The sequence below is a fragment of the Anarrhichthys ocellatus genome, unplaced genomic scaffold, assembly GCF_004355925.1.
Source record: "Anarrhichthys ocellatus isolate YVR2014 unplaced genomic scaffold, GSC_Weel_1.0 scaffold84, whole genome shotgun sequence".
Taxonomy (NCBI): domain Eukaryota; kingdom Metazoa; phylum Chordata; class Actinopteri; order Perciformes; family Anarhichadidae; genus Anarrhichthys; species Anarrhichthys ocellatus.
In genome coordinates, this window is record NW_022280114.1 from 1,109,779 (window position 1) to 1,127,630 (window position 17,852).

The window sequence follows — 17,852 nt, forward strand, 5'->3', positions numbered from 1 at the left end:
TACAGTAAAGTAACTTACCTTAACCTTGGGACTAGTGCAGAGCTTAACTGTTGAAGTGACAGCTCTCGGTGTGAGTTGCACGTAAACTGGTCGTGATAATATGACTGTGTCTTTAAGATGTGACGTTACCCTGAAAGAGGAGTTGCACAGTATTTGAACACTGAACCTTTGCTCTCTTTCATTTGTCTTCTTCGCTAATGAGTGACGCGGTAGCGGCTCTGTCCCAGAGAACGAAGCGGGGCAGCAAACAGCCAGTTAGTGTGAGGGGGGGTTGTTAACTTCGGTCTGACGGGACACCATGGGGGTGTTCAAGTTATCCCCCGTGGACATCCTCTTCACTTGTCTGGGCCTGGGGCTCCTGTTGCTGGACATAGTGCTGGACATAGTCGCCGTCTGGGATTTCTACCGGGAGGAAGACTACGTGAGCCTCTGCATCCTGCTGCTGCTTCTCGTGGGCTCGTCCGTCCTCGTCCAGGCCTTCAGCTGGCTGTGGTACAGCTACGAGGACGATGACCAGAGGCAGACGAAGGTGGAGAAATGCCTGACCCCGTTCATGCTCAAGTTCCTACACGTCCTGCAGCTGGGAATGTACTTCAGGTGTGTGTGTGCGTGTGCGTGCGTGCGCGTGTGTGTGTGTGACTGTTTCAGTTTCATTTTCTCTGAATGGGGTACATGATTGAGGTTATTTTGTTGTTACATTGTGTGTGTGTCATTTTGTTTCTGTAGATTCCTTTATGGGACCACAGTGACTCAGGAATAGTGGCAACACCAGTTATACCACAGCTTCCTTGTTTACAGATGATTTGATTGTTAAACAGTTTTACATGATAACTGTGTGTTTTCTCGACCCCCCCCCCACCACCACCACCTTTTGCCTCCCCAGGCACGCGGGTGTGGTGGAGCTCTCTTTGTGCAGGTCCCTCTCAGACATCCGTGACCCCGAGAGCGTCGCCGTGTACCTGAACCACGACCTGAGCATGCTGCGGCTCATAGAGACGTTTTCGGAGAGCGCGCCCCAGCTCGCCCTCATGCTCACCATCATGCTGCAGAGCGGCAAGCTCGGCCCCGTGAAAGGTGGATGTAGATTTTTTTTTAAAAATTTTTCAAGCAGGATTGATGTTACTCAAGTAGCAAAGTAGAAGTGTGTCTTCTGAAGACTCCCGAGTATCCGTTAAAAGGGCCAATGTGAGGTCCTGAATGTGTCTCTTCTAGGTCTTTCCACACAGTCCTGTCCTTAAAGGGCCAGTTCAACCAAAGCCAGTGGTGGAACGTAACTAAGTACATTTTCTCAAGTGCTGTACTCAAGTACCTTCTAGATGTGCTTAAATGATCACTTTTCTGTCAGTATTTCCACTTTACTCGACTACATTTCAGAGAGAAATGTCAACATGGCGACTCTACAGTTACACACAGAACACGTGAGCTGCCTACAAAATATGATGCATAGTAGGTCAAATGAACTCCAACGTTAAACTTTAGTTCTTTACATACTTTAGTACTTTTACTTTTTTTTTACTGATCATACTTGGATAATACATTCCTTTTAAACTCTCTGAATAATCCACAGATCACACTGTTGAGTCTTCTTGGGCACTATTTAAAAAAAAAAGGAGTTGCAATCAAAACTGCCGACACTGTGTTCTGTGGATAATCACCTTATTCTATTGCGATGCCGCCAGAAATATAACGATGGATCTCTCAAAACCTGGACGAATGAAACCCAACACTCTGTATGGCCAGATACTAGCGGAGAGCTAATGTGCATTTTGTAATTTTGGTGGACTGACCCTTTTTAAATAACAAAAAGACATCTCGAAGATTTCCCAAATTTCAGAGCAATGTCCTCTTTATTGTGCTTCTACAACACAACTCTAGGTTACTCTGTGATCTTCTCAAAGCCATTGAGTGGAAGTATATAGTCTGAGGTTTAATGCACTCAAAACTTGCATAAAAACTCCATCACTGAGTACTTTCACGGGGCGATTAACAGTTCTCTAATGACTCCTCCTCCCTCAGTGTTGAAGGCCTGCGGGTCGGCCTCGGCCATCGCCTTCAGCGTGACCATGTACCACCGCTCCCTGCGCTCCTTCCTGCCCAACAAGGAGAAGCAGCGGATGATGTCGTCGGCGGCCTACTTCCTCTGGAATCTGCTGCTCATCTCATCTCGCATCACCGCCCTCGCCCTCTTCGCCTCCGTGCTGCCCTGCTTCGTCGTCGCCCACTTCTTTTGCTCTTGGATTGTTTTGTTCTTCTTCGTGTGGTGGTCCGAGACAGACTTCATGGACAGCCCTTGCGGAGAGTGGCTTTACCGAGCCACCATGGGCCTCATTTGGTATTTCGACTGGTTCAACGTGGCCGACGGCAGGACGAGGTACAGGACCCTGCTGTACCACGGCTACATGCTGGTGGATATTTCCCTCCTCTGCTCTCTGTGGTGCTGGAAGATGAGCCCCGATCTGCCTGATTTAGAAATTCCACCCTTGTATGCTGTAATCACCGCTGTCAGTGTTGTTGCAGTTTACATCCTCGGCCTATTGCTTAAAATGCTATATTATACGTGCTACCATCCAAACCTGGCCAAGGAGGAGCTGAAAGGGGACGCCACAGTTGAGACTAAGTTGAAAACATTTTCTGGTGATGAGCCAGATTTTTCTATTTCCTCAGCCGCGAACGAGGTCCCGGAAGAAATACACCTTCAGTGCATATCCCTGGAGGAGGACCTAGACACAGACGTCACTGATCGCAGCGGGCCAGGAGCTCCGGCACCCGACATCAAACGTTGCAATAAAAGAATGAGGAAGTTGGCCGAGAACTTCTACTCCTGAGCTGCATCACTTGATGTCCAGCAGACTCGGAGGTTGGACTGAGTCACGCAGACTTGAGCAGCCTGATAAATGAAGATCATGGGGTTTCGTGGGATAGGACTGTGACCTGCTCCCTGAGTAACAGATCCAACCTCACGAGAGGCGAGTCAAGACTGCCGTATTCTGCTGTAAGCAGCGTCTTCACTTTATTAGCCGGTGCTGCCAATCTTTATTTTATTTTCCATTTTAAAGGATAGGTTCACAGTTTTAAAGTCTGTGAAGATGTACATGTAAATAGTTTGTTGCTGGTGTCACTCTTCCTCCTGCTCATAATGCCTGTGTGACGAGATTATTTATTACTATTCGAATGTTAGTAATCTGGGACAAAACCCAGTTCTTTCTGTGACAAATGCATTCCAAATTTTTGAATATTTGAATATTTTTCTTAACATTCCTATTCCAATGAAATGGTACAACTCATTTCAAAAACTTGAAATGGTTAATCATATTGAGTCCTCAAAATGTTACTGAAATCCAACCTCATTTCTGAGACTATTTATGGTCGACATGTTTTCTACAAGGATGTTGCTCTCCAAGGATGTTTTGGTAGCATTCCTTATTCATGGCTGTGTTCTGAGGCATACTTGTGAGTGAGCCCACTCCCTTGGCTGAGAAGCAACCCCACACATGAATGCTCTCAGGATGCTTTACTGTGGGCGACACAGGACTGATGGTAGCGCTCACCTTTTCTTCTCCGGACACCCCAAACAATCGGAAAGGAGATCATCAGAGAAAATGAGTTTCCCCCGGTCCTCAGCAGTCCGATCCCTGTACCGTTTGCAGAACATCAGTCTGTCCCCGATGATGTTCCTGGAGAGAAGTGGCTTCTTTGCTGCCCTTCTTGACACCAGGCCATCCTCCAAAAGTCTTCGCCTCAATGAGCGTGCAGATGCACTCACACCTGCCTGCTGCCATTCCTGAGCAAGCTTTGCACTGGTGGTGCCCCGATCCCGCAGCTGAATCAGCTTTAGGAGACGGTCCTGGCCCTTTGCTGGACTTGTTGGGCGCCCTGAAGTCTTCTTCACAACAATTGAAGTCCTGTGTTTGAAGTTCTTGATGATCCGATAAATGGCTGATTTAGGTGGAATCTTACCAGCAGCAATATCCGTAACATTCTGGAGTATATGCAAATTGCCATCATAGAAACTGAGGCAGCAGACTTTGTGAAAATGTCACTCAAAACTTTAGTGTACATTCAGTATTTACCTCTCAATGTAAACACTAGATGTATATTGCCTGTCATTCAGTCTTTTTTGTGGCTCAGCAAAGAAACACGGAACAGGGAAACGTAGAGTTTTGCAATAAAATGATCAATCTCGGAAGACTTGATTTTCATCTTCAGAATTCATCTTGGCATGACTGCATTTAAAAGGATTACCAGGGAAGGCCTTTGTGGTTCTTCCAGTTTAGCAACATTTCTTTCAAACCACAAGGTTCTAATGAAAATGTTGCAAATATATTTATGCTAGATATGTTTATGTAATTGCATTTTTTCACAGTAATAAATACTTGAGTCTGAAACTTTTTAAAGTTTATTTACACTGTATTGTCTAAAAGGTACACAGGAAAACCTTCCAGGACTGTGTCCAGGTCCTAAACGCCTACTGAGGGGAAATAGTGATTATTAAATTAGCATTGGTTATTAGTATAGGTGTTCAGTTCACAGGATCACATTCAGGCTCTCTACATAAGCCAATGTATCCTCACAGCTCATTTGAAGAGATGAAATACGTTGTTTACGTACAATTTAAAAAAACAAAACGGTATTTGGCATTGGAAAGAAAATAAGGACACAAAAAAATATAGTCCCGTAACATATTTAACAGCCGTGGTATACTTCAAAACCGACATTACATGCAGACAATAAAGAAATACACAACACATTCAATAAGCAGAAAATTAAAAAATGCAAAGATTGCATATGGTCTCCTAAGTTTTCTCAAGTGTGTGTGTGTGTGTCGGGACTGACAGATGAGCCCGTTCACCTTTTACTCACTGAGTTATTAGCAAGACTGAACAATTTAAAACGTGTTCACTTTGGTAATCTGTGTTCATAGACGGTGATTGTCTCTCAGCGACGCCGGGCTTTTCACAGCGACAAAATAAATCTCCTTTTCAAAAGGAAGCAGAAGTCTAATACAAAGCAGACAGAGTACAATTATGTGAAAACCGCCGAAGTATTGTCACTCCATGTTCAGACATCTATTCTTGGAAAAAAAACAAATAAAACATTTTGAGTACGCGTCTGACGGCAAAGTGACGGGAAGCCATCTTTTCCATTGTTTCCATCAAACACAGCACCCCACAGAGGAGGCATCGTTTTCTAGATGGAGGCCTTTCAAATACAGTGCAGACAGGACAATCACATCAAACAATGTCTAGGAACAAAGAAAAGAGTAAGATAGCATTTGGATAATAAAACGCAGCAATAAATGTACCAAACAAACACAGAAAAAAGCCTTACACATTTCCCTTTGAGATTATGCATACAGATGATGGCTAAAGGCACGCTATAAATATGCACAGTCACGCAAGACAAACAAACGCACGCATTAGATAGATACACATTCTTCACGGTCAAGCTGCATGTGTGTGAATACGAAATCTTCAGGCTCAGTATTGTTCAGTCGTAATCTGATCGGTCGACCCCTCCGTCTACTCGAGAAAAAATAAAATCCCTTCAAAACACAGTTAATGGGGCAAAGTAGCAACGTATTGCACAGTCATCGCTTTTTGTCGTGTGGCTGAAAATTCAAAGCTGTGGAAGTAATCATGTGGTCGCAGCTGTCCGACACAAATAATAACACCCATGTTTTTAGAAGCGCTGAATCAATGACTTAATTGATGATTATTTGGCAAACCATTTTGACATTGACCAATTAAGAGTCATTTCTTTTCCCTCGTTAAAGTGAATGCATTTTGGCGTTTGGACTGCTGGTCAGAAGTCATTTGAAGATGTGAATTTGGGTTCTGGGGGAAATTTGATGAGAATTTTAGATTATGTCAAAAAAACGTACATAAAAAGAGAAACATTCCCAGGTTGTAACCAACTAACACTTGAAAAACCCAAAAGATATTCAGTTTACTTAAAGGCAGCAAATCACCTAAATTGACCTCTGCATTGTTCTGAGATGAATATCAAACCAGCGATGCAACGATGATCCTTTGACTTGTAAAAAAGGATAAAATCATTTTTAAACGGTTGAAGATCATTTTTGTGTTTGTTGATTAATCTAATAATCAAGAAAATAGTCCGCGTATTAATCAATAGTTTGTTGCAGCTCCAGTTTTAACTGATTTAATGAATGTCAGCTAAATCTAATTCGACAGGAAAAACATGTTCAGTAATGTCTTTGGAAACAAAACTATGCATTTATTTCTTTTTGGTAAACGACCATTTTGACATTCAGTCGCTTTAACAAAGCTATTCGGATTTTGTAGCAATAACATGACGTGCATGAGTATTAAAATATACAAAATACAACCGTCTTCACTATGAAAAGCTCTTAAGTGACCGTGATCCTCCGAACAATGCGTGGACGGAGTACGAGACAACGGGCATCAAAGTATAGTCCGGGTTTCATCTGAATGTCGTGCAAATTTGAAGGAAATGCTAATAATCTGCATTTCCATTCACTACGAACTCAAAATAGATCCCTCGATCCCCCCGCACTGCACAGAGGAAACCAAAGAGAGAGAAAAAGTTGAAATGTTGGGTGGCCAAACAGCTCCAGAGAGTAAGTCATCTAAGAATGAGTTTTTTGTGAAGTTCAACATTCACACATTGTTGCATTTATTATGTCCTTCCCTGCTCAGCGTAAAAAGGTTACGTATGTACCTTTTTGTTTTTTGCACTTACTGCTAAAAGACGATTAGTGTGCAGCACATACTGCATTAGAAGGAATATGTAGAATGGATTTGGGACACAGCTGTGGTCTTCATTGGACCCGTGCTCTGCCTTACTAATACTACGACTCCTGGAAAACTGCTGAGTCATGCCTCCGGCTCTGGTTTCACGTTGCCGAGTGTCACAAGAGAGGCCGCTTCAGGTTGGTCAGAAGATTCTCAGCAGTGCTCACCGACCACAGATCAGCTGACTGGTTTTTAACCCCGTAGTTCCTCGTGTTGAGATGTCAAAGGCTACGTGGGAGAGTAATAGTGGGATTATTTGATACTTGATGACCTTCAGTAAGTCTTTGAACAACCCAGAGAGATTATTTTTGAAACTTAATAAAAAGCTACAACGAAAGCGAACGCCAACACAACAACAATGAGCCTTTGGTTGTTTAAAATCCAGAGAGAGAAATAAAAATGAAGAGGGATTGTTTTCACCGCGGGAGATTTTGCTACTTAAAAAACAACAACAATGTAACCAAAAGAGGAGAAACAGAAAAAAATGGATGTCTTCCCTTCCGTGTCCAAATCAGTGCCAGTTTCATCCGTGCTGAGCTTAGCTGCCGTAGAGGAGGGAGCGCCGGGGCGTGAGGAGCCTTCACTCGCCCATCCAGTCCGTCTCTGGCGGTCAGCTCCGACCCAAAGTCCGCCTCAGTGCGTTGCCGTCACACACAAATACGCAGAGAGTCATAAGTTGTCATGTGAGGGCAGATTTTTATAATATACGAGCATCGTCTCTGGGGGAGGGGGTGTAGGAGGCGGAGGGTTTTTCTCGCACAATGTCACTCCACAGGCCGACGGGACGACCTCCAGGGTTGGTTCTCCCTTTGGTGTGCGGTGTTGGACGCCGCCTCCTTTACAAGAAGTCCAGCTCCAGCGCTTGGTGCAGGGACACGAGGTCGCCATGAGTGGAGATCCGCCAGAAAGGCATATTGTGCTGCGGACAGAGAGACGAACAGACCGTCAAGAGAGTGTTTCAGACTCTCAGACTGGAATCTTTCCATTTCAATCATTTCAATGAACAAATGTGTGGCAATTCATTACAGTCTGGAACCAGGCAGCTAACACACAGGCACCATAGTAGTTTAGCAGCCAAAGACAAACTTGGATCGATTATGATTTATTAAATTCGGTTACGCTCACAGCTGGATTTGTAAGCACCTTCGTGAGATGTGGATGCCTTTCAAACAAACAAAGTGAGAGCCACAGCGTTGTGTTTGTGCTGTTCTGAGGAAATGCAAACTGCCTACCGACCAAGGATCTGTGTCCACGTAGCAGGTTTTTTTTTTTTCTTTCCTGAGCCTCAGGGTCTTTTGTCAATTATTCCCAATGAGGAGAGCGCAACGAGTTGAAAAATGCTGAATTAAAAAATAAAAAGCGCTGGAGACGTCACTGTGGAAAATAAAGGGGACGCTTGTTTTGTCCGTCTGTCCTGAGCTTTCTATGTCGGACAGACACTATCACAACAAAGCCTGTTTGTGGGAGCAGATCGGCTCTGCAGAACAAATAGATAAAAGCAGCAGCTACCATACGACGGAGGCTAGAGTGGTTGTCAAGATATAGAAACATTAAAGAAAGCACTTAAATATAAGTGAAGCGCTACGTGGCCCTAACGCACAAAAGCAGGCAGGCGTTTTTTATCAGACGTGAAAACGTTCACCTGTTTCGCTGCAAACTCCTCGTCTCGACCGTCGCCGATCACCACATAAGTCACCTTCTTCCCAAAGCGAGAGACGATCCTCTCAAAGCAGCTCTCTTTCCCTGCGCGACAGGAAAACAAGCGATCACAAAAAGCAGCATTTTAACACGATTCCTCTGCAGCAGTAGAGGAGAACCAAAAATCGTTTTTTCCGATGCGTACCTATCTTGGTGGCGCTGTAGATGTTCTCGATGGGGAAGACGTCCCCCAGGCCGTAGAGCAGCACCTTCGCCAGAGCTGGAACCAGCTGGGTGGTGGTGACCAACACATTCATACACTTCCCCCTGTTGGCGGAACATCACACACACGTAGAACACACATTAACATATGTGGGCTATGAGATGAAAACAAAAAGCTGAATCAGGGGACAGACCTGTTTACACTTGCATTGATGTCGGGACAGTTTTAGATTTTTCAAAGCAAATTCAGCACAAGAAAATCACAGCCCAGCTTCTGTCCTTTAAAGCAGCAGCGAGGGTTGCATCATCCTCTCAATAAACATCGCCTTTTAAAGCTCATTCACTAGGGTCACTGAGCCTAAGCGGTTACTAAATGTGACGTAACGTGTAATAAAGCCGTCACTTGAATCGAATAATTCACATGACTGCGCATGTTGCCGCAGAGTGCGACCTGAAAGATATTCTCCAAAGTAATAAGCTCCGCTCAGACCTGGACTGGATGAGCAGCAGAGACTTGAGCGCCGTGCAGAGCCACGCGTCCGTAACGTTCTCGATCTCAGACTGAAGCCGTAGAAGCAGCTCCCTCTTCATGGGACTCAACAGGCCTGAAAGACACGACACGCAGTAAGAAGACCACGAGGTGGAGACCCCACCGTCACGATGAACAATGTGCAGATCTAACATCATAAAGGGACGCACTTCTCTAAATGTTTCGTGGGTTGATTCTTCATTAGTTCAGTCTGATATCACACACACACACACACACACACACACACACACACACACACACACACGTTTCTTTGACACTGCCAGAATAAATTGGGGGGGGAACTCAGATCTGTTGAGTGTTTTGGTTCCTCTTGGATATTGGACTGTGGAGCTCATTTTGATGTTGTAACACGCTGTCGTAATTCACTCGGCTGTAAAGTGCTCCAAGGTTGTTTTTTCTCAGGAAAACAAACGCACCCGAAAACGGGTCATTAAAAGCATGATAGGCGAGACGAAAGAAGAACGTCTGAACACTGTTTTACTGGAACTGAAGAAAGTGTTCATGAGCCACGGTTGTTTTCTTGTGTGTCGGTCATTTCCAACTTCACGTAGGCAAAACAAACTCACCTCCAACGTTCCCTTTAAAGTTACTGTAGATCTCTTTTAGCCGGCGGTAGCGGAAGGCCAGTTTCCTCATCCACTCCACGCCTCCCTGGACCCCCGTGGTGGTTCCTGATGCCCCTCCGCCACTGGAACCATTAAAGCCATCCGCCAAGAAGTTGTAGGTACTAAAGTGGAGAGAAACACACCTGTGAATTGATTGGGTGAGGGGAATAAAGCCTGCTTCAGAGTGATGATGTTAAAGTGTGCTTTAAGGCTAGTACGTGTGTGTGATGAGGTCATTGCAGTTTATAACACACCTCAGGTCCTGCCCATTGTCGTCAGAGGCAACGTCCTCAACATGGACTTGATCACATTCCTGAAACAAAACAAGTTATTCTTTCTAAAGGATTATATAATAATGTATTGGTTAAAAAAAGAAAACTTGTATTCACTTGTACAAAGACAACAACATCCATGTACCGTTGGGAAAAGACATAAGCTTCAGATTATGCATCTTTGCAGCAGCCTCTTAAATTGCGTTGTTTAAATGTATGCGTATAGACCAAAATAAACTGTTATTTTGAGCGTTGATGGAGCAGCTGCAATGTTAGCAAAACCTAGCACCGATCTATCCAAACTCCATTCTGAAAACAAGCATTTTAAAAGTTGTTTGCTAGTCGCTTCGGACGGACCTGACAAAAGCATGACTTCAGACTTTCTATGAATCGGCATCGTTATGCAGTCATTTCGGCATCCTTTTCATCCGTTTAATGCATATAAATCAGAGCAGAATCTGTTTATTTGGGGTTCATACCGCTGTAGTAAACCAGCCGATGTGTGGCTAACAGTGAATACAGCTCGGTGAAATTCACCGGGTCCCTCCAGACGACGTTATGAACCCAGAGAGACCAGCGTTTGGAGAGAACACAGCATTAAGCTATTTGATAAGATATTTGATTGGTTGTGAGTTTAAAAGCATCCACATGACCAGAAGGAGAACCTCTAGCTAGTTTTTTTCCCTCCAGAACTCAGAGAGTATACTACGAGCAGTCGACTGTCAAAAAAGGGGGAGGTGTCTCATTGTCATTTTGACCAACAGACAGACAAAGGTAGCTGAATGCCTCTCACTGTACCTCCAGGTCGTTGAAGAAGAGGTGAGTGTCTGCCAGCTCAAAGATCAGCTCCTCCATCTGCAAGCCCAAGTTCAGCACCGTCGCCGGGTCCTGAACGGACACAACGCAGACCCACAATAAGACTCAGACTGCTTTCTATTTCATGCCGCGTGCTGGAACTTTTTGGCTATTTACAGAAACAAACCTTGCCAAACTTCTGTGCGTAGGAGCCGGTGAGCAGTGAGTGGAATATGATAATGGTCTCATCCAGATCCCAGAGAAAGATACGCTACGAGGAGGGAAAAACAATATCACACTTTGTCTTTTAAAAATCATCATTTTTTTACAACCGACAGGAAACAACATTTACCACAAAATAATATTTGATCTTTTTAACGTGGTGATTTGTAGGGTTTTGCTTTGTCTTAAACACTGAAGTCCTGCTAAGCTAAATGACAAACATGTTTAAGTGTACAAAGAGGAGCTAAACTGCTGACTTGCTCACCTCCAGGTCGCTGTCGGCAGGCGGGGAGCTATCGGACCTCTTGCCCTTCCCTTTGGCTTTGCCGACAGAGTTCCTGCGTCCGACCTCGTCCTGATCTGTGGCTCCGGCGGGGACGCCCACGCTGGTCGGAAGGGCCGCACCTGCCGGGAGGTTCTCTGGTGGGGACGCATCTTAATACAAGCAAGTCGGAAATCAGCACTAGAAGGACACAATTCTTCTGTTTTGTCTCAGACTAGCACAAGGATGCTGAACGGGATAACAAACTGTTACAAACAGCCACCACAATGTAATCTACCTCTGATGTTTAAATAGAACTAAATGTCAATCAAACTGCTGAGGTCACCTCTGGGAGGCAGCCCGGCTGAGGCGGCCTCCTCCGACTTCACGGCTGAATACCCGGCCACTCTGGCGCCGGGGTCGTCGCTGTTGGGCAGCCCGGCAGGCATGTAGCTGGGAGGCAGAGCGTAGTACTGAGAGAACTGGTTCTGGCCCAGAGAGTTGTAGCCGCTGAATTCCTGGAGGAGATTAAAAAAATGATTGTGATCAAAGGTGAGTCACATGAGATAGAAATGGTTATCTTCTTATATGCCGCACTGATGGACAGGAGAACGCATGAGAACAATCACGGCGACACTTTGAGGAACACTTGACGTCCTCCTTACCTGGTGTGCCGCTGTGGTGGAGGTTGTGGTGGCAGCCGTAGCCGACGGGATGCTGGAGTACACACTGGATGTTGTGAAGCTTGAGCCTGGAGACAGAAAGAGGTCAGCTAAAACAGTGCCAGAGGAATAAATAAAATAAAATAAAGTATTTGAAAACAGCATTTGAGGTGATGAGCATCAAGAGAGGAAGACAGAGCTGTGCCACCGCAAGATCTTTGTGTTTCAGTGCTCCTGGTGTTTGCAGAGGGTGTGACAGCGCTGTCGTGTGAGTCAGAGTGAGGTTGCAGCTTGCCTTGGTATGAGTAGTGCAGCTGGGCTGGCTGGGTTGAGGTATATGCGGTGCTGAAGCTGAGAAACCCAGGCTGGCCACCAGAGGGCGCCTCAGGCAGCCCTGTCTCTGTTTTAATGCCTGGCCACATAGCACCTGAAGATGACAGGAGAGCAATGGAAGCAGAGAATGAAAGAGGCAGCAGGGGGGGGGGGACAGGTGGATGACGGGGCAAAAGTTAAGAAACCGGGTCCTTCAGGTTGAGGTGTGGCCGTTTAAGCAGAGATTTACAAAAAAAAAAAAAGGAAGCAAAATCTGATTCCGACAGCGCCAAAGCACAGTAAGGGCTCTGAAGCAGAGTGACACAAAAAAGGTGTGATCCTAGCTTTTATTTTTTTAGTGAGCAGACAGTGTTAAAATAGGCTGTTAGGGTAGGAGCGGGGACCAACCAAAGGGCGGGAGGCCGTAGGTCTGGCCGGTCTGGGGGAAGGCTGAGTACACGGTGGACTGGGCCAGCGGAGGATAGGCCACCTGGCTGGTGTATGACGTCACTGCCGGGCTGAAAGAAAGACAATCGGTGTTAAAGAACAATCTGTTAGGGCTCAAAACTGTGTTTTTACATGTACTGGCGCACAAAATTTGGTTGGCACAGAAGCAACACAAAACCGGAGGTAACTGAGGAACACTGGAATAATATAGAGTATAGGAAAGCCAGACTAAATCTGGTAGAAGAACGGCAAAGTTGAAATGTATACAAAGGGGCTCTCTGGGACAATGTGGTGAAAAAAGGCTGATCCCCCAAGGGAGGAGTCATACTAGTCTCTGCATGCACCTGGCTGCTGATGCACTTTGTTTCAATGACGCATTATACTTGCCGTGTTTCTTCCAATGAGTTGTAGTCTAAACGTCACCTCCTTAAATCTGCGTAACATTACAGCGGGATACATGATAAGATGTTCACATGCAGCGTACTCACTTGCTTCCCTGATAGACCTGTTGGCCGTATTCGGATGACCCTGTCGAGTCTGCGCCTGTTAAAAAAAAAAAAAAGAAAAAAAAAAAAAGAAGACAACACGGCCTCAGTTCAATAGACACGTCGCATTCAGCTTTCTTCTTTTTAAAAAGACCTCTAATGTGCTTCTGTTCATACCCGAATGTGCATACGAGTTCATGGGGTTGCCGCATGCTTGAGTTGCCGGCCCTCTGTCCGCGTCAGACTGCTCCTGATCACCTGCAATCAGACATAGTCAATATCTTCCAGGTATAAGGGGGGGGTTCTCGATGCTGAGTGTAAAAGATGCTGAAAGTACACATCAATTATATTTTAACAATTATTATTCTCAGTTTTCAAATTTAACTGGATGGATTATAAATAATACATAGAAATACATAAATAAATGTTCTTCTCATTTCAAGTACAATAAGGGCTGGATTAAAAAATAACTGACATAACAGAAAGCTTTTCAAAAATGTGCATCTTAATCGCTGAATTGTCCTGCAGCTTTAAATTCAGTTCATTCGGGTGTGAAGTGATGTCAATCAAAAAAGACACAATATTACATTTTTGTCATCTAAAAAGAGAAATGAGTGAGCATGATCTTTATCTGTGGTTATTAAACCACTTGTTTCAGCTCTATTCTCACTGTTAACATCATTGTTGGTCAGTGAATTCATGTGTTAGGATTCTGATCATTGTGGGCTCTTAGATTGTTTATTTTCTGTGTCTTCATTTCAGATGCGAGATGGTACGTTTGTTCAAAAGAGTTGTGCTTTGCCTCGTAGTGCGCTTCATTTACCGCTTTTATCAATAGTTACAGTTTCTGGACATATGAGACAAGCTGGCTCTAACTTTCTGTGGGAAGAATTAACATATAAGAGTCTGTTCATTCTTGCTAATAAATTCTGTTCTCTCTGAACACGTTTCTCTTTTTGGAGAACGTCTTGTGAGATAACTTCTCTGATCAGCTCAATATTCCTGCTCTTCTATCTATTTCCTCGTCTCAGCCCCGTGTGTCACGGTGTGTATATATCTCATCTCACTCGAATCAGGAAACATGTCAGAATACCCATATTTGATTGGCTGAGCTGCATCACGTGATGTGATTTACAACGCATTGGTCGGCGTGTTTCCTGCACCGCTGAACAAGTGCCGTAAAGGCTGAATAAGTTATGCCGGTTAAAGTATAAACCGGATCTGTAATATGTAAATTTCAAAATTTTCTATCGGTTTGAGATCCTGGGTCCAGATGCAACTGCGTCTGGGTCCGGATCCGGACCGCGGTCCGCCAGTTGGGGACCCCTGGCCTAGGGGAAGCAACTTTGAGCTGCACTTTATCAGAGGTGGTGAAGTTGACATGTTTGTAGAAAATAAACCACACAATGGTGAGATTTATGCCTGATCAGACGTGTTTTCAGTTAGTTTAATTTTGTTGGTGAAAAGATGCCTCCCTAAAACTGTGTCTCATCCAGAGACCAGAGTCCCAAACGGGCTTGTGTGGGGAATACTACCGTATCAGCAGAGCAATAAAGTAATGCACAGCAGACTAGAGGGCAGGTAGATTTTTCTTGAAATATTACGACTTTGTCATTAAATTACCAAATGTCCTAAAGCCTTGCTTTAGGAACAGTGCTGTCACATGTTCTACTTACCTGGATCAAGGTGGGCTGTGGACAGGGCAGAGTAGGAGCTCTCCTGCTCCGATGAGCCCAACACTGCAGCTGGACTCCTATCGTCACCTAAATTACTGAACGAGCAAAAAGAATCTGTTAAAATTATAGATTTTCTGCTGGCAACAATCTACTGTGTAAAATCCTTTCTTTAAAGTTAATTCAAAACTTTTTTCCATCAGTATGATGAGGCAGCACTTCCAAAAACATAAAAGATGCGACACAGATGTCAGCGAAGACCAACCTGGGCTCTTTCTCCAGTCCACCGTCGATCTCAAGCCTCGGCTTCTTTGTCTGCAAACACACGAGTTCACAGAGAAAGGTTTGCACTTGGAATTCTACTTCCTGTGATGTGCATCTTTTTATTCCCTCTATATGATTAACCATCAAGTCAGATAAATGTAAATAAACATAAAACCAAGCCACCGAAGCTCAATAAAAAAACACAGTATTACAATATTACAGTCCTAGAGTTGTATGCATTCTTTCGTGGGGTGGTTCGTGTTTTATTTTGCGACACATAAAGTATAGTTCCTCTATAGAATCAAAAAATACTTGACATCAGTACATTAACAAAATATTGTGGTTAAACACTGAACCACAATAACAAAATATGATACACTGTGAAAAAAAGGATGCTGCAGCTGTGATTACAGAATCACAGTGAAACTAGTTTTTGCATCTTAAGTTCTTCTCGTTGGACGTACAGAAGTAAAAGAAAACAACAAACGTCGGTGACGTCTGGCGTCATCGTGTGCGGACTCACCGGCAGCTCGGGCAGCTCCTGCGAGTCGACCATCTCTGCGGCGGAGCGACCCGACATGTCTGCGCGCTCAGCCTACTCTCTGCACCGGGAGAGGTGGTCCGGACCCTGTTTCACCCGAGCAGCAACAGTAACAACAGGAACACACTGAATAAATGGAGGGACAAGCCTTATGTAGTGCTGCGGGCGCGTGACACTCCCCCCTCCTCGTGTTTCATGAATGCACAACAATGCAGCCACCGCTTATCGCGTGTCTGATCAGCGGCACGGGGGGGTGGGGGACCGGGGCTCCCTGGTCTAAGCCCCCCCAGCACGAGCGTGTTCACTGCGGGGATTAAGGAAGCGTGCCACTTTACATGTGACCTAACCTTCGCTCAACGAAAACATGTTCTCTAGACGCATTAACTGCTCAGGTGCAAGCTGTCGTATCGGTGAGATCGGCCCGAGTCGGGATAACATCTATCCTCGTTTTGTCCGCCGCTCGCCCAATCGGCCTTTTACCTAACTGACAAAATGTCAAGCTTGTGTAAGTGAACTAAAAAATAAAAGGACTGACGTTTAAAGGGAAATAAGGCCACGTGATGATGTACCGATAGCAGATCAACTCGATTGAGATATTTCAAGGTTCCGAAAAGTAAAAAATAAATAAAGATAGTCTACATTTCCTCAGCTGCACTGACCCCAAAAACATATTGTGCTGTTTTTTTAAATAATATTCATTGCTCATTCATTTCTCAAACCAGAGACGACCGGTTTATAAACACTGCTGCTGCTTTGTCCGTTTGTTATGATCACAGCTTTCTGCCACCTGTAACAGGGCCGCTCGGGTCACGTGGAGGGGACACCCCTGACTCGGAATAGATACTCATGTATTTGACAGAAAAAAATATGAAACATCTAATGTTCACGACTTTATTTAATTTCTTGATATTTTACTGAAAGCTGTTCTGGGAAGAACAATTTGTTAAAGATGAAATGAAAGATGAAATTTAGACATATTAACATCGTTCCTCATTGTTTGCACATTACAAACATACATCTCAGATGTAGACAAATATTGTTGACACCACTGTTTAATCCAACACCCATGTTTTCGGTATTGTTTGTCCCGCACACTGGAAACTAGAGTAAAACAAACAGGCACAGCAAAGCATCCACTCAAGGTAAAGTTCCTATTCATGACATCTGCTAATGTTAGCCGACAACCGTTACGTTAGCTGAGTCCAGCAAATAACCGGGGACGGTCTGAGTGAAGGTGAAGTCTGACATCTCACCTACTCCTGGAACACAGCGGCTCGTTTATCTTTAATTTGAAAGGTTGGAGCATAATCTGTCAACACATGAAGCTAGAAGTTAGCCACTAATACTAACCGATACCGTGAGCTACTGTGGCAACGGACACTAATTAAGCGTAGCACCCCAGCATTTAGACGGCACCGCGCAAGCTTCCCAACAGCAGCGTTAGCTTACCAACGTTAGCAGACAGAGCCGCTCTGCTCACGCGCTTTACTATCGGTTCTAAGAGAAATGCTAAGTGTCACGCGCTGTCGATATTACATGCTTATTAGCTCACGTGTCTGGGGCCAATGGTGGTTAAATAACTAAGCTGGCTTTGAGCGTTACTTAGTTTGGCCCAGGCATGAAAGTTTTCCGCTCCAGAGATTAGTCGGCATCAGCAGCCATTGGAGCGGGTGTTAAAATGGCATCGAGTGAAAGCATCTCACTCCCGCTGCACCCAAATGAGAAGCTCATCGCAACACAAACACTTCCGAGACACCAAAATGATGAAACCCAGTCTTACCATTGAAGGGGTGAACGAGAAACGCTTTTATCTAAGCGCCTTCAATTGAATCCACAGTGTCAAGCTTTGTCTGTTGTTAGGGAGCACTATTTTGCAGGAAGTTGTCGTTGCTGGGCCTACTGCGCATGTGCGGAATGTTCATTCACAGGAGTCCTTTCTTTCTTTGGCGCGACGGGGGACGACAGGTGTGGCGGTGAGTCAACACAGGTGATGTTTGCAGAAAAGACTGCAAACATCTGTTATTTGAACAGATGAATCCTCTTGTTGAATGTTGTCAGGCAGCTTAAATCATTATAAATCCACGTTAATGTCAAACAAACCGTAGAACGTGTGTAGAAAAATAGTT

The 17,852-nt window shown here is 44.7% G+C and overlaps 2 protein-coding genes across 4 annotated transcripts; one reads left to right on the forward strand and one right to left on the reverse strand.

Annotated features, from left to right (window-relative positions):
• The first annotated feature begins 217 nt into the window (after positions 1-217).
• Positions 218-4,334, forward strand: LOC116398496 (XK-related protein 8-like). The gene is made up of 3 exons (XM_031874843.1): positions 218-597; positions 884-1,074; positions 2,017-4,334. Exons 1-3 carry the CDS (start codon positions 299-301, stop codon positions 2,823-2,825), a joined length of 1,299 nt encoding a protein of 432 aa, XP_031730703.1. The 5' UTR covers positions 218-298; the 3' UTR covers positions 2,826-4,334.
• Positions 4,335-4,384: 50 nt separating this feature from the next.
• eya3 (EYA transcriptional coactivator and phosphatase 3) lies at positions 4,385-17,643 on the reverse strand. 3 transcript variants are annotated; one of them, XM_031874834.1, is made up of 19 exons: positions 17,507-17,643; positions 15,709-15,813; positions 15,187-15,236; positions 14,925-15,019; positions 13,426-13,506; positions 13,252-13,306; positions 12,725-12,834; positions 12,300-12,431; positions 12,008-12,093; positions 11,689-11,860; positions 11,346-11,515; positions 11,046-11,129; positions 10,862-10,951; positions 10,046-10,104; positions 9,753-9,913; positions 9,127-9,241; positions 8,620-8,741; positions 8,419-8,519; positions 4,385-7,695 (listed from the first exon to the last, which is right to left on the reverse strand). In XM_031874834.1, the coding sequence occupies exons 2-19, from the start codon at positions 15,763-15,765 to the stop codon at positions 7,615-7,617; spliced, it is 1,821 nt and encodes a 606-aa protein (XP_031730694.1). In that variant the 5' UTR covers positions 15,766-15,813; positions 17,507-17,643; the 3' UTR covers positions 4,385-7,614. The 3 variants fall into 3 exon arrangements, with proteins under 3 accessions (XP_031730694.1, XP_031730693.1, XP_031730695.1); XM_031874833.1 differs by having other exon boundaries at positions 15,709-15,852; XM_031874835.1 differs by lacking the exon at positions 12,300-12,431 and having other exon boundaries at positions 15,709-17,643.
• Positions 17,644-17,852: the final 209 nt, after the last annotated feature.

What these genes read in the sequence shown, in the direction of transcription:
- eya3 (XM_031874834.1), bottom strand. Translation starts at nt 15,765, where the DNA reads ATGTCGGGTCGCTCCGCCGCAGAGATGGTCGACTCGCAGGAGCTGCCC. An exon ending in CACAGCCCACCTTGATCCAG is followed by an intron (nt 13,507 to 14,924) that starts GTAAGTAGAACA and finishes GTCTGATTGCAG; the next exon opens with GTGATCAGGAGCAGTCTGAC. An exon ending in CTTTAAAGGGAACGTTGGAG is followed by an intron (nt 9,242 to 9,752) that starts GTGAGTTTGTTT and finishes CGTGTCTTTCAG; the next exon opens with GCCTGTTGAGTCCCATGAAG.
- LOC116398496 (XM_031874843.1), top strand. Translation starts at nt 299, where the DNA reads ATGGGGGTGTTCAAGTTATCCCCCGTGGACATCCTCTTCACTTGTCTG. An exon ending in CAGCTGGGAATGTACTTCAG is followed by an intron (nt 598 to 883) that starts GTGTGTGTGTGC and finishes TTGCCTCCCCAG; the next exon opens with GCACGCGGGTGTGGTGGAGC. An exon ending in CAAGCTCGGCCCCGTGAAAG is followed by an intron (nt 1,075 to 2,016) that starts GTGGATGTAGAT and finishes CTCCTCCCTCAG; the next exon opens with TGTTGAAGGCCTGCGGGTCG.